Raw genomic sequence first — 16,439 nt, forward strand, 5'->3', positions numbered from 1 at the left:
AGATAGTCAGGTACTGCAGGGAGAAAGAGAAGGGGAATGACATGCAGCAAGTGGTCTGGCAATCATGTCACCCCCAAATACATTCTTTGTGAAACTCCCTGTCTTGTATTATCAATCCATCCAGCTCACTTTTTTATGTCCATTGCAACTAAAGTTGCAAGTCCAGTACACAGGATCAGTCGATAAATGTAATAAAGTGACTTTAGTGCATTTAGTGTTAGGTTCCTCTTTAAAGGCAAAGTACTTGAAGGTAAGTCACACCCTACATTCAGATATCTGCAGTCACACACAAGCAAACACATCAGAGCAGGTGCAGCCTTCATTTATCTTGAAAACTTTATTTTTTTCTGTAAAAATGACAGTCATTGCAACTAAACCCTATCACATGTATGTAAACTATATACATGTTCAAATGCCTTCATATATGCATTGCAAGTCAGACATCATTACACAGCTCCTGCCAACAGGCCTTTTGATTTACATGCATATGAGGGATGTTAAATAGGAAAAGAACCAGTGCTATACATGTTGGTTTATGCACAGCTTTAATTTTCCAAATTTCCATTACTTCTCAACTTTGAAAATTGAACAATAAGAGTGCATGAATACCTTTCAAACCTACCCTTAACTAACCTTACGTATAGTATGAAATGTACTGCCATTGCAAACCATTATAAAAAAAATCAAAAAAAATCACAGGTCTTACTTAACTAAAGTGTTAAAAAAATCAATAGCACACAGGTGATTTCTGATGCAAAGTTATTGTACTTTAATTGTTCCTCCATTTCAAACTGATCACAAACAACAGCCTGTCCTTGTGATAATGATCCAGTGTTATTAAGAGAGGTGAATGTGGAAGTGGTGAATAAAACTGTTTTTGGAAATGTAAAAGGCTTGTTGTACACATATATTCAATATCAGCAATCAAAAAGTAGAGGAAGATAATAAGAAATAAGAAGTCACAATAAGGATGGCTCTTTTAATCATCGTCAAAGGTCTGTTGTAAAAGGAAGTTGGCGGCCAAGTTCTCGTTCTTCTCACAAGCAAAGTAGGCTTGTATAACAAGTCCTTCTGGAAACCCTAAGGCTTTTAGCTGGAATTAGAGAGAGAAGTGTTGTAAATTAGTCAAACAATGTTTCAATAAGCAAATGACAGTTTATGATTCTTGTTTTATCAGTCTCTGCTACATGAAGAATAAAATTTATTGGACTTGTGGGTAGGGTAAATGACAGTGTTGTGCTCTTCCTCACCCTCTCGATGGCCTCTTTCTCCTGTGGTGTGACCTGGATATAGCTCATGTGACTTCCGCCGGGTGTATCGCCTCCCATTCCTCCAGCTCCTCCGGCTCCCCCGGCTCCAACTGCTCCTCCTGATTCGCCTGCGCCACCAACTGGCACAGGTTCTGGATTGGGTTCATTCAGCATCTGGATGAACTGCTCCTGGTGGTTGCTGATCTCCTACAGTGGGAAATGAGCAATTCAGGAATTATCATATCACTTGATGCAAAAAAAATAAATAAATAAATCAACAACAACAAAAAACATCCTATAGTTGCTCGTTATTTATTTAATTTTAGTAATAAATTAGGGGGACTCACAAGAGACAGATTTAATGCTCAAATACCTAACTTTTAGCCTTTAGTAAGGGTCTACATCTGAAAATGCTGGATCCTACAATTCCCATAATGTAACTTAAAGTTATAAAATGTAACTTTTCCACATTAAAATGTATGAAAATTACTAAACCCATGTTATAAAATTTTTTTTTGAGTTGTGTACTTACATTTTCCCAAATGTTTCCAGTAATTCGCAAAAGAAATACGTCATTTTAAAATGGTAACGCTCCGTGTCCTTTGGTCGCCTGTCAATGATATCATATCCCCTGTGCATGGATAGGTGGTGTAGTTGCCTGCCAGAAGCTCAAGATTGACTTTTATCTAGTTTTAAGCCACATTACACTTTTAGGGATCCTAACTGGGAGAAGCTTCTGGTAATTGTGGTGAAGACAACAACTCCCATGATCCCACGCTATTTTATGACATCATGTACCGCCGCCTTTTCTTATTGTTTTGATTGAGAGACCCCTGGCAGCAGAAGTTACATACTGTGTGTTTAAGTGCCACATTATTTTTTTTCAAATTTTAAACAGCTCCCTCAGGAGCCACTCAGGACTGTTCTCAAACACTGAGACACTAAGTACTCATTGTTATGAGTAAACTCAACATCATGTGTAAAATGAGTGGATTGTTAAGTGACCTGTAACTGCAGAGCTTAAACCATGAGGTTATTCAATCAGAACTGTGTCAAGGCCCCCGCTCCAATACATCCACACTTACTGCAACACTCTTATTCCAAAACACATCAAGCTCCGTCAGTGCCTCACCTGCAACAGTTCGGGGTTTTCCCTGCCGATCTCCTGCAGCAGCGCCGGGAGGAGGGCGGCATTCTGCTGGATCAGCTGTCGCATCACATGAAACTGGGGCTGATTTCTGAGGAAACTCAAGGGATTTCCTGAGAAGAAAGCGCAACCAGTAAGAAGCAACAAGTCAGACAAAATATAATAACATTTGCTCACTGAGGCTGATGGAACATGCAGAATAGTGTGGCGCTGTTTACCTCCAGTACTTGGTGAAGAGCCAATGTTGGCGGGGAGACTAATACCGCTTGTGGGTGCAACTGGAGCGCCACTCGCTGGGGGCGTCACTGCATCGGGACCTGTGGCATGGCCCTGATCCCTGTCTGGGATACCCTGTCAGAAAAGTCATGAACAAGATAGAATGTCAAACTGTTGTTTTGACTACTTGTGTTCCACTTGTAGACCAATCATGCATTAAAACACATTGCTGGATTGGTGCGTAGCCTAAGACACATTAACTGTACCCACAGACATAACATTGTTCTTACCGTGAGCAGGTACTCCACAGCTCTGTCTGGGTTGTTGAAGCTCGCCCTCAAAGCTGCCACCACCTGCTCCCGCTCGTAGCCCATGAGCATCATCTCGTTCACCATGGCATCGTATGATGGGCCTGTCACTAAAGGAACACAAACACCAACACAGCAGATGCATTTGAGTAGTGGCACCAGAGAGTCTGTTAAGTTTTGTTTTCTCGGGTATAGCACTGTAATTAGCCACATCTAAGACTATGTCAGAAAAACTACTTCCTAACCGAAAATGACCCAATATTTGCAAAAATAATGTCAAGTTCTGTTTCAGTATTTGACTTAAAATAGTAATTTATGTTAAAACATAGTTGTCAAACTGTAAAGTTCACCAGGAAGACTGAAGAAAAAAAAAAACTTTAATTTGAAGAAATTAATAATAAAAAAACATTAAAATGCCCGTAAGAATTGAATAAAATATTCAAAATATGACCATAATGTGAAGCAGAGGAAATGTTCTGCTCCCACGTTTTTAAGGTTACATAATGGAGAGGAAAAAAAACACCAAACAAAAAACAAAAAACAAACAAACAAAGGAAATCCTATGACAGTATATTAAACAAAAACACAGTTGAGCACAACTTTAATGCATCACAGGGGAAGACGATTTCAGGAGTTAGAATACATAACGCTTAAGTTCTCTACTGTGTCCCATAAAAATAAACAACCTGCCTCAAATGTTGAAAATTCAGATAAGTGGCTATGAGTCATGATAATTAAGACCTAAAGGATTTGCTCTGAGCAAAGTAATATTTGCAAAGTTCAGAGCATGTGGCCAAAGGGAACTGTGGGATTATGTTTTTGCTGAGCTGTGGAATCAGACTGCTCATAGATTACAATACATCAAAAACAGCACGCTATGGGTATCAACAATAAATAGTGTGGGCCACAAAACTGTTCTATCAGATTCATAATTACACTTCTGTCAGATTGAGCTTCAATAAAAAAAAATCATACAATAATGAATCACAAGTAGGTTTACAAATGCAGCCTTACCTAGATTTGAAATTGCTTCATCAATTAGGTTTGTGTTTGTTGATGCCTCAGAGCTTCTACAAGACAAAACAGGCTTTGGGTGAGGCGTGATCTGCACATCACTTCTCAAAGAAATACACAGCGCTATCAGATAAACAGTTGAATAAACATCTACCCATATTTACCCGACTGTGGAGGAAGGTGGTTCAGCAGTCGAAGACTGTCTCTCCTCCGGTTTGTCATCTGTAGAGACATGCTCTGTTGTGCTCTCTGAGCTGGACGATGTGGCGGGAGGTGCTGCGGAAGTTGTAGTGCTGGGAGCTGAAGTGGAAGGTGAAGACTGTGGGGCAGCTGAAGCTGTTTTAGGCTGCGAAACAATTTTTAAAATTAAAAATACGTCACTTCACTAATATCACTTCACAGTCACAATGGGTCATTTACTTATGAGTTGTCATTATAAAGATTATTTGTGGTTGTGTTTTACTTTTGGTTGTTTTTGCTTAAGGAATGACTTTGCCATTTTGAGGTATACTAATAAAAGGCCATTAGAGACACCTCTATGATATAACTAGCTAGCTTGAGCTTTCTTCCATATATTCTGATTGGCATATTGAGTTTGATCCTGAATAGGGTTACCGAAATCACTTTTTTTGCCCCTAAATCTGAATCTTGCTATAATGTGAATCTACAGACAGAGTCCCATTCCATTCTATATTTCCTTTCTCTCAAGGCCACGCCTACAATAAAATTTGTGACGCAATTTAATCATCTGACTGCCGAACAGTTCTGCATGAACAAAGTACAGGCTGATCACCACTTTCTCTACTGTCCTGCAGTAGGTACTTGCACTATATTCAACAGTAGGGAAAGGGTACAGCAGGAAGATTTGGACAGGACTAAAACAGCCTCTCTATACCTTCAGTATAAGCAAAGTACCAACCAATTTGTCCAGTTTTAAATCAACAGCTGTCCATCTTAAATACAGCCATACAAGATAATAATCATACAAATTAAAATAAATAAATACATGTTAAAATATGCTCACAACACAATAACCTGCCATATACAAAAACTATACTTTAGTTCTCGAACCTTTGTCACCATGATGACCACAAAGTTCTTCTCGTCGATTTTATACTCTTTGAGGGCTGTGTCATCGTTGAGGATTTTACCTGGAAGAAACAGACAAATTAGTCACAACTCTGTTTACTTCACTTGCCATTAACTCTGAAACAACATGGGGGACGGAACAAAAGATTTTATCATACTGTATCATTGAATGGAAGATTGTTGAGCCGTTTAATCGCCTGCTTTTGTCAGAACATCTGGGTCTTTTTGTCCTACTGTAAAGTTCAGCTTTTATTTTTTGTTATGTGTGTCTGATAAACCAAGTCAAGTGGAGTCACACAAACCCCACTGCTTAAAATACAATAATATGCTTATACAGTGCATACACTGTCTTTAACCTCCCTTGGAATTTGTCATGTTTGATTGCTTTAAAACATAAATTACATGTAATTAGTATTAGTGACATTTACACAAATCCTAAATAGCACTCAGTTTTACTCCTGGCTCCCTGAATTCCATCTGAATGCACCTTTTGAAAGACAGATAATTACAACGCAAATGCAGGCAGGAAGGCTGAGAACACATTGCAACCCTTCAGCAATTCTGTGTATATTGTTAGCAATCCTGTTAACCTGCTCTACATAACTGCACTACATATGTACAACATCATCCAACGCCTAAAATGCTATGAACAAAATACCTTTATTTAGGCCTTTGAATGGATGAGTACAACAAATCCAATATTTGCCACACAATGCATCGGCTATTATAAATGTGAAAACAGGTCCTTATTTGAAATTACATAAGTTAAATTACAACACATCAAAATTTAACATAACATGATTGAGAAGAAAGCAAGAAGTTTGGCAACTTGTGTCTCAATGAAGGCCAATTAAAGGATCAGGCTTTAATCCAACTGTAAACCAAAGAATATCCTCACACTGCGACTCAAAAATTGAGTCAAACATAAATAAACAAAAACTAAATCTAATCATCCCATTTTTCTGATCCTGCTAAAGAACTGTTCAGATTAGTTTTTATTTGTATGGAAAATCTATGTACAACACTTGTTAGTTTATTCAGTGTGTCAGCTGTCAAGAGTAGCACACAGTGCTCCAGTAAAACCCTGGAACTGCACAGCAGTATGAGCAAGGGAGCTACAAGAGAACCACCAATGGAATAACCAGTAAACAGCAGTGTCAGTTAGTGTACGACAAAACACAGCTGGTCAATACCACTAAAATGTTGGGTAATTACAAATCCTTTCTGTTTAATACAATTCTATTAGTTTTTAGTCACAGCACAAGACGAATGAAGCCAATTAGTTGGAAAAACAGAAATGTTTGACTAATTAAACTTAATGAAAGGTCCATATCTAAGAATATTTATACTCTAATAATTCATATGTTTTATGCTGTTTTGTGAGGTTTTATTCTTGGATGCCATCAACATGAGTTGTATTGCCCTGATCAGTAATTTTCCAAAACTTATCCATGTGCCATATCAGAAGCACTTACCTGTCAGTTTTTCAAGGCAAGGTTGTGTAAATAGCGAATTCTGCATGGCTCCATTTTTCAGGGACGACCACTGCGCCTTTTTTTTTTATTGGTAGAGTGCCTCTTCCTATACCTCCTAACCACAGCTCCAACTGTGTTTCAGCTTATGTTCAGTTGCCTACTGATGCTGTCTTACCCTCTCCCATCTTTACAAAGTCTCACCATCTGGTTTCTCACTTGTTCAGGCTGTTCCTTACCATGTGGAGCCATGCTGCATTAGACGCTACCAAGGCCATAACTGTGAAAGCTGTGGTGCTATTTTATAGCCTTATTCATGCAATGAGTTTTTACTGGAAATCACAGGTTTACTCACTTTGGTTGCATTGGGTTTGTACTTTAGGGCCCATATTTTCAATGTAGTCTCCAACCCGTTCATTTTAGACTATGCATAAGATCAAATATTCTTAAAAATATATATATCACAATGTTATTACTTTGAATCATTTAACATTTTTCTGATAATGGGTTCTGCTCAGTTTTGTTGTACACTGTATATACATCAGCAGAAAGAGATGTGGGTAGAAAAAAGGTTGTTGTGCTGCTGTCCAATATTTTTTAATGTTGGGTGATAAAGAGAAGCTGTCAAACTTGTCCATCTTTTCTGCCACATAGGTTCTGGAGTCACACCACCTTCTCAATTGAAAGCATTAATAGTACTGGAAACTATTGAAGGAAAGTTGTGACGCAGACTATATTTTCTTACCTTTCAGCTTTCAACTACTATCAGCATCGTAAATGTATTGCAAATGTCAATGGGATGAGACATTAGAGTAAAATCGAATAAATAAATGCGATAAAAATGTGAGGTAGATATTTTGCAAGAATTTCTATATGTTATGTACCTCTAAGCCATTGAAAATCAATAAAAAGATGTATTTAAGATCATCAACAGCAGGTAACATACCGGCATATATCAGTTTCTGGCCAGCAACTGAGAAATTGTCCTTTCCCTTCTCCTCTTCAATCCTCCCTTTTAATGTCTTCACCTGTGAAAAAAGGCCACTAGAATTTATTATGACAATGTTTTTTCTACGGAATAATATAACATAATAATAAAAAAACATGATTCACCATTTCTGCCACCACTTTGTGAGGATTGCCATCATTATATAACGAGTTAAAAAATAAAGTACAAAGTGTGCACTAGGTTAACTACTATCACATCATAAAAAATGGAGCTGAATAGACATTACACTTCTGACTCTTAAGTCTAACTGACTCAAAAAACATGCTGAGTTCATGTTCACATAATGAAATGTGCATGTTTCACGTAGTTATGCAGATTCATCGAAAGTAAAAGTTAACGAAAAGCTGACTTTCATAAGCAAAACGCCACAATGTTAAGTTTTATTATGATTTACAGTAGCCATCAGACCTCCGTCATCTAGGGTCAAAGTTAGATTTAATTTTAACATGACGTTTAGAGACGGTTTACACTAGCTTAAATTCAAACTGCCGTTATCTTATTCAAATATGATAGCTAACTACATTAAATAACGTTAATTAACTGCTACTGTCGCGTCATTTTTAACTTATTAAACACAAAATGAACAGTGATCATTTATCATAGTTTACTGCTTCATAAACATTAAACGCTACAGTTAATGCTAAGTTAACTTGTCATCTTTTCTCCCCCCATCAGGAACCTGAAGTGGGCTACGGCTAAATGCTGACGATACAAACTACTTTCATAGTCAGTGTTTAATAAATAATGCGAATCTGTCTCAAGTTCCGCGTCACACACGAGCCACATTAACCCATAACACTTTAAATAAAATCTAAGATTAATTTGTGGTATTTACGCAGACATATTAAACGATCGTCTAATTTCAAATATTCAAAAACTGAAGGACTTGGTTCCAGGACATACCCAACTCCCACTCCACCCCCTTCAAAGATGCATGGTTTCAACTCTTACCGTCTCCTCTTCGTCGATGTCGATTTTGAACGTCTGCTGTTGTAAGGTTTTCAAAGTTATCAGCATTTTGTCGACTGAGTTTTTCTCCCCGCGCCTGGTTTGAACGTTGTAAATCCAACTTGCAAGAATCTTTACTGTTTTTGTTGGCTCATTACAAACTGTCAGCCGCCATGACTTTTCGCCTTTCTTCTTCTGTGTGAGTCACTCAGGCTACAGCGCCCCTGCTGGTCAACTTTAACATCACAGTGACATTTCATTTTTATTCACCTGTGGGAGAGGTATATTGTCCCCTTTACTCAAATAAAAGTAGCAATACTGCTATATAAAAAGTCCTGTATTTACATTGTATTGTGTAAAAAAAAAAAATATATATATAGAAGCCTCATCAGCAAAATGTTCTTAAAATATTAATGGTTAAAGCTTGTATTATGCAGATCGTCCTCTAAGTGTTATACTCTTATTGTATATGATTTTTTTTAATTATTGTTACTGACACATTAATATGTAAGCATTTGTAAAGTTGTAGTTTGTCAATGTGGTTACTTTATTTAGGCCCACTGTTGGACTGTTTATTAATATTCAGCAGTGTATCATATTTTATAAGCTGATACTATGTTTTGTATATATCTGTAAAGTCAATTGTAGCCTATAACTATAAGTACAATATTTTACCATGAAATGGAGTAGAGAAGATGTAAGAGGTAAAAGAAAAAAGGAATACTCAAGTAAAGTTAGGTACAGAGTAAATGTGTTTTTTTTCATTGATCATTTTTAACAGAAAAAAAAATAACAATGACAACAGTAATAAGGACAAACATTTACATAAAAGGGATATATGGAATATAGGAATATAACAACAGAAATGCAATATTACTAAAGCAAATTTTAAATAAATGTTGTAATAATTTTGCATAATTAATCAAATTCATTTATTTGACAAGAGTCAATTGAAAAAGTGCTGCTCAAGCTGAAAATTACTGCAAATAAACACAATTAACATATTGTTTTACAGCTATTTTCTAAAAAATATGCCCATTGCAGTACAATTACAACAGTTTCACTTAGAGAGGGTAACTTCTAATTTTTCACATGCAATGACACAAACACACACATACATGCTGATTTAGAATGTAACCGTGACCAATAATGTTAATAATACTTAATAATACTCTCTATGAGATGGAGGTACAAATATCGCCTGATGCACACTCTTACTAACCCTCTCAGGAACACACACTCCAATTCAGCTGAAGACATTATGAGCAGCAGACAGAGCAGCAACTCAACCATGCAAGCTGGTGCACTGCAGTGCTTTTAATGTCTTTGTAAAGAATTCTTTGACAAATCTAACATCTTGATGCTGCTGCTTTTTGTGTGTGTGTGTGTGTGTGTGTGTGTGTGTGTGCCTCTCATGTCAACTTTTAATTGACAAGTGATCAAAACATCACTTGCATTTGACTTTTGGATGCATAAGTCAAGTGTCTATGGTGTTTTCCTCTCAAGACTGACATTGGTGGAATAAACATGCTGCCCTCACTGAGCTCGAGATAGCCTTTTATGTTGTTATCACAAGTTTCAACAACCCCAGGTCCCTCAAGCAAGGAATTACTTTCTATGACTGCATGCGTGAGTCTCTCCCACTCCTCTCAACTGTCTCTCCCTGTCCTCCTGCCACTCTTCTCTCCTCTGTCCTGACTTTCCCTTCCATCTCTCCTCTCGGTCCTCTTCCCCTCTATCTCTGTCATCCAGTTATTACAACAAGAGCACTGCCCTCGCCTGCCCCAGCCTAAGCACACACTCGCCAGGCATTCCTTATGTTGCTCCGCTCAGCAGCGGCAGCAACAGCAGCAGCAGTGTCCTCCTTTCCCCTCTACCCGCTGTGGCTGTGCCTCTTGCTCCTGTCTCCAGGGGTCGTCAGTTTGCCATTGGCCCCCTCTGAAGTGGTGAGTCACAGAGATCACTGCCTGATCTCAGGTGACTTGAAGATATTTTTAAGTGATGATGTTAGACATGTGAAATAAAGACTTCTACTGACCCTTGCCCCTTCTAAAATAGGCAGCAGAGGAAATGCAGAGGACATGTGTGAAATCTAGACTTTCAATAGGAAGATACTAGAGAGAGACTGCTCCAAGAGCAAAATGAAGAACCAGTGAAACATGGAAGCGTAGGTCATCTGAATGACGTGTGGTATGTAGGGTGTAAGAGCTTCAGCATTTCATGCATGTGCATTACACAGACTCACAAAGACAAACACAAGTACACACTCGCAACTGTCAATTGCATGGTTTGAGGTTTTGGTCAGCAGAGCTCTTGGAGGGTGTGGAGTAGAGTAGTGCAGAGTAGAGTAGAGTAGAGAGAGAGAGAGAGAGAAACAGAGAGAAACAGAAGGGTGGAAGGGTGTAACACAGAGTGAAGGCCACTGAGATGCCTTCTCAGCCTGGAGCTATTTCCTGTGGACAAGCTGCTGGCATCATTACTGTTTGTTTCCAAGGTCTCTCTGGACATGTTGTGAGAAAATCATATATGTCACTGGAAACTGGAAACATGTTGCACAAAAGAAAGAATGAATAATGAATTTAAAAAGAAATATGATTAAGTTTGGAGGAGGAGTAAGTAAATGCGTGGATTACTGCATCATTAAACCAGAGTGTCTCCATTGAGTATTGAGTAAATATTACGCAAAGACCTTTTTCCTTCTAACAAGAGTCTGCAGCCATCAGCATGCTAATGTTCACAATGACAACGCTAACATGTTGATGTTTAGCATCCATCCTGCAGTCCCTATAGAGCCGTGCCGCTAGGTAAGAATACCTTTTGCCTTCTTACAGACCTGCTCAAGCCTGTGACTCCCAAATGATCATTTTTTTCCAAAGATTTAAGCAAAGAATGTTGCCTTGGTAAGATAAGGCTAGCTCCGGAGGTGAAAGTCTGGTATTTTTTCCTGTTCTTGGTCACTTCCTTTTGGACTTTAGCCCTCAGATGTAAAATGACCATTTGCTGAGTTTCAGCCCCTCTGACTGCTGCCTATTGTAAATGGATGCCCGTCTCACACACTCTTTTACTTATGATTGAAATAAAGCCCCTCTTTAGTGTTCTGCCATCTAGAGACATGCTTGGGATTGGTATTTGTATGTGTACAATGAAGCAAATAAAAATGGCGGCGTCTTCTATGACCCAACATAAACCGGGAGTGACACGAAGTACTCACCATTTGCTCAGTCTGATTGTGTCATAAAATGATAGGATTAAAGGTGATTGAATTAGAAAAATAACACTTGTCCAACGGTAGCACTTTCCTTACTAGTCCCTTTGCCCTTCAGACACTTAACGTGCATTTTATTCTCAATTTGCTATTTAGCAAGCTTACTTATCAGGGAATTTTAATACTTTGACATCTATGCTGATATGTAAAATTCACTGATTTAGAGGGCAGCGGAAGTTATATATTACACCCAAGGAAGTGATATGCGTGATAGCAAGTATGCAGAAGATATATAAAAAAAAAAAAAAATCATGTTCCCGCAATTTTATATTTAAATGATCACATACTGTAGCTCAGTCTTATCTCTTAACATGATAGTGTCAAGTGAGGAAAAGCCATATTTTAGAGGCGTAATTACATTTTTATGGCATGACAGAGAGGAGAGAAACACAATCAACCGTTATCTGATAACTTTATTATCAAGTTAAAAAAAGACAATGAATTACAATATTTACAGAATATCCAGAGATAAATGGAATAAAATTGTAAACAATCATTCTAGGCAACATCACAACCCACCATCAGGTAATCAGATTTATATGGGAAGAAAGGCAAGAAGGAGAGATTCTAGTGTCAAACTATGGAGACAACAGTCTGAAAAGAGAAATGCATTGGAAACAAACTAAACATATATACAAGTATCCAGTGTGTTGTCAGCAGGGGTTTAACTTTGGGTAAACTGGGAATATCACAGTCTATAGACTGCACACAGTGAGGGATTCATAGTCATTCTCTATTCAAATGATCACAGAACAACAAATAATTTTGGGTTGACAGCTTCATTACCCAGATTGTCCCAATTTATCATCTGGTTTACACTGGGCTATCAAGCTGGGTGATAAGCTGCCTTACAAAGCTTATTACTACAACAACAGTTTTTCAACAGTTTTACTTTCAAAAAGCTACAAGCTGGTCCTGTAAAACACAAAAAAGGGCTTTGAGATTCAGCACCAACTCAACTGGTTTTTAAAGTATTACAAGGACTGAGGAGCAGAGTGGGGCTGCTATAGTCCCACCTATTGTTGACTGGGTAGACTAAGGGCAGGCCTCCTTGGAGCAAGTGAGCTGATGCCCTTACTGGCCATGGACAGAAGATACTGGAGTGTCAGATTGTGGATTAGACATATGTGAGCTAGATCTGAGAGGGATCTACAGGTTGACTGTCAACCCAGCTGGTGGCCAAAGACCAGAAAGAGACCGAGCAGTTTGAGAAAATGCTCCCAAAGGAACTAATTTTTTTCTTGTCTCTTACTTTCCCATGTTTTTCTTCTTCAAAATAAAAGCCCTGACCATTAATCATGAGAGAACGGCATCATTTTCCTTCATGTGTTTAAATATTGTACAACCACACTGCTCTTCCTATCTGCTCATTCCCATCACAGTACAAAAAAGGAGATATTTTTCATCGTAACCAGACATTGTACAACAGCGTAATAATGTTGGATTGGGGACTCAAAAAGCCCCGAAGGGTAATCTATCATCTTTAGATTTATTTTTTTTTCATTTTTTAAAAATAAGAACACCTAAAGGAAAAAAGGGTTAAAGTATCCTTTCTGAAACACCACAGTTCAAACACTTAACGAGTAGTTTTTGTTTTCTATACATGGCTGCAAACATGTAGTTTACCTGGGTTCCACCAATAGAACTCTAATTCTAAAATTCTATGGTCCAAACCCAGGTTTCCCATTTCAATCAAAGGTTCAATGCTCAGGAAAGACAATCACAGCAGCAAACACAGCAGGCTTGGTAAATATTTTGGTACCAAGAACACAATTAGAATAACCGTGTTCCTCTTCAAATTAGAAATTCTAGTTATCAGTCATATTATTTCAGACTGTTTTAACGTTGCTTATTGGTCTTATTGGAATTTTTTTTGGACATAAATTTGACTTAATTGCTATTCACTTCTTTATAAGGCTTTAGGGCATTCAAGCAGCAAATTCCAGCAAATACAATCTCTGCCTTTTGTCAATATCAACAATAACACAACAACTTTGTCTAAAAAGAAGCACACAAATGCGGGCTATGACAATTGTGTCAACACAGGGTGAGAATTTAAAGGGGTTTAAGTTTGGGGGATTTGACACCTTTGAAAAGTCAATCTTCAACGTACCCAGTGGCACATATACTCTATGTATGTGGACACAAATGGTTTCATGGCCCTGACCTAGTTACACTTGTCTTCTCAGTGTATCCCATCATGTCAAAACTGGACCATAGACTGTAGACTGTATGAAAAACACGGCCATGTCTGTGGAATCAGCCCAACGTTTAATTTTGAAACCTGGATTTGAGTTTGCCTGGATGCTCCATGCCAGCCTGTCAGTCATTTGGAGATCCAAATAAGGACATTGTGGAGGAACCTGCATGGAGTTGAGGTAATCACGAGGGCTGACTGTGAAAGGCCAAGACACCTGACAATCATAGCTTTAAACATACCCATTTTAGCATGGAATTTCATTTGTGGTACTCACATCATCAAAGAAAAAAAGAAAAAAAGAAAAAGAAAACCACACACACTCTAGCAGCACTTTTTTCTCCGTAAATAAAGTCCTCCCCTTTCCTCCATATAATAAAGCAGAACACGTTCTCAACAGGTTTCATAAGGACTATTTATTTGGTTGAAAACAGTTCCAATGAAAACTGCTCTAATTTTCCAATGCTGTGAGTTTAACAGATGAAATTCCATTCACTTCCACTGGATCAGGGTGGCAGCAGAAATCTCAGAGAAGGAGATCTCCAACCTCTGGCAAATAAACAAGCAATTAACACTAGAGGTTGATGAGAAAATATATAATTTAAAAAAAAATCTGGTTCAAACCAGAGCTTTAAGCCTCAACATCCTCTTTATTCTGATTTCGGTAGATGCTTAACCGTATTTTGTTGTTACAACAAAGCTGAGTTAAATTTGATCTAATCTGATCTTAACTAAATAACGACTCTCAAAACTGCCACTAAGGCACACATTAGGAAAAGTGAAAACAGATGTTGAGGCCATAAATTCTTGTGGGAATAAATCCTGACTTTATACTTTGAGAGAGAAGTTTTGAATTTTCCTAGTTACTTCAAAACAATTGGACTTTTTTTTTTTAAAACAATTAAAGCCATTTAGTGGCCATTAGAGGAACTGCATTTTAAGGCACTTGCACGCTGGCATCAGTACATCAGCCGTGATGGTGGACACTTTGGCTGAACATTGTGTGGTCCGATCCTGTGCACAGCGTGATCCAGTGAATCAGTCCGCATCCAGAGGTGCACACACCATCTGTCATTAAAATGATGTGCACAGAGCTGGATTTGTGGCTCATCTCATCAAACATTTTACACTGAAAAGACAAGTGTAATCTCTGTGTCTTGGTCAAGATGCCACTAACCTGTTGTTATGCTCCAGGCTAACCCTTAACGGATACTGCTTTCATGTTACTCTTAACATATCTCTGTTGTTATTGGGACCTGGAGTGGAAACCTGGATCACAAACAACATGATATACTACAGGGAAAAGGACATTTAAAGTATTACCATTATTTCTATGATTATCAGTGAAATTACTGGACAATAAAATAGTAAAGTCAACATGAGAACGGTGCCACAGGCTGAAGGCTTATACGTAGTATAATATTAAGGGACCTAAAATATAGCAATTTGCTACAAACATTGGGGGAAATTGTCAGTATTTCTACGAATGAATAAAACATGATTTGTGATTTAGCTAAAATAGATAAGGTGCGACTCTTCCTCAAGGAAAACTTCTACACATTTAACACAAGGCTAAGATGAAAAAAGTCTCAAATTTCAACAAGAAACAAGAAAAGGTAGCTCTACAGTGGGCCATGGTTGTAAATGCTTTCATATCTTGTTTGTTTCTTCTAGGTAAATTTACAGTGCCCCTGTTTTTGGGTGAGCAGGGGGAAGGGGTGTAAAAGGTGCTTCAAATAATAAAATGCTAAATTTAGTTTATCATTTTGGACAAAATTCTTTATAAATAGCTTAATTTTATCTAGGTGGGATCTTTCACTGTAGATTTGACCAGAATGTCAGCAATAAAGAGTTCTGTTCACTATTGGTTACCAATATATTAAGATCTGTCCTAGGGGACCGCTCATGTAAAGAGCTCAGCCATTTTTATGCAGCACAACCTAATACTTATATATGTAACACCTAAAATCTAATAATGTGCCAACTCATAAGAAGTCACTTTTTTTCCATTTCAATCTTTTTGTTTCCTTTGACGTTCTATTTTAAAATCCAACTCAGTGCTGATACTACCCATTGTTACCGTTTTCTAGCACAATATCCCAAGAGGCCACAATCTGTTCAACCAAATTGTTGATCCTTTTTGGTGTCGAGCATTTCTTTGTCCTCCATATACTGGCTTTGACTTCTCAGTGATAGATCAGCAGGGTTCCCTTCCTCTTTTCTGATGCTGGACATGTCCAGTCCTGTGTCCATCAGGACAGAGGAGCCAGTGGAAGATGAAGCTGAGGCCTCTATTGCTGCAGTGGTGCTGGTGTCCATCCGACTGTTGTTAACCATCCTGAAAACGCAAGAGGGGCAAAAATAAGTATGAAAGAAGAATCGTCAACATGCAGTACAGTCTATTATAGTCTAATTAGAGTAATCTACAGCCATGCTAGAGGCTGTACTGTGGTGCTTTAAGCTAAATGCTAACATGCTCAAAACACCCATGCTAATATGCTGATGTTTGGCAGGTATACTATTT

At 38.1% G+C, this 16,439-nt stretch overlaps 2 protein-coding genes across 4 annotated transcripts in view; both read right to left on the bottom strand.

Annotated features, from left to right (window-relative positions):
* Positions 1-318: 318 nt before the first annotated feature.
* Positions 319-8,651, bottom strand: rad23b (RAD23 homolog B, nucleotide excision repair protein). Of its 2 annotated transcripts, none has more exons than XM_087177499.1 (10): positions 8,457-8,651; positions 7,443-7,524; positions 5,007-5,086; positions 4,100-4,281; positions 3,936-3,988; positions 2,904-3,031; positions 2,616-2,748; positions 2,383-2,510; positions 1,251-1,457; positions 319-1,093 (listed from the first exon to the last, which is right to left on the bottom strand). In XM_087177499.1, exons 1-10 carry the CDS (start codon positions 8,520-8,522, stop codon positions 980-982), a joined length of 1,173 nt encoding a protein of 390 aa, XP_087033625.1. In that variant the 5' UTR covers positions 8,523-8,651; the 3' UTR covers positions 319-979. The 2 variants fall into 2 exon arrangements, with proteins under 2 accessions (XP_087033625.1, XP_023275437.1); XM_023419669.2 differs by having other exon boundaries at positions 3,936-3,991.
* Positions 8,652-12,113: 3,462 nt separating this feature from the next.
* The window catches only part of znf462 (zinc finger protein 462), a 47,530-nt gene continuing 43,204 nt past the window's right edge, over positions 12,114-16,439 (bottom strand). For both annotated transcript variants that reach the window (XM_023419666.2, XM_087177445.1), the window contains exon 13: positions 12,114-16,253. In XM_023419666.2, the coding sequence (XP_023275434.1) occupies positions 16,034-16,253 (220 nt within the window). In that variant the 3' untranslated portion in view covers positions 12,114-16,033. The remainder of the gene's footprint in view (positions 16,254-16,439) is intronic.

Source organism: Seriola lalandi, unplaced genomic scaffold, assembly GCF_002814215.2.
Source record: "Seriola lalandi dorsalis isolate HSWRI2012SDOR001 ecotype SW California unplaced genomic scaffold, Sedor1 jcf7180002054606, whole genome shotgun sequence".
Taxonomy (NCBI): Eukaryota; Metazoa; Chordata; class Actinopteri; order Carangiformes; family Carangidae; genus Seriola; species Seriola lalandi.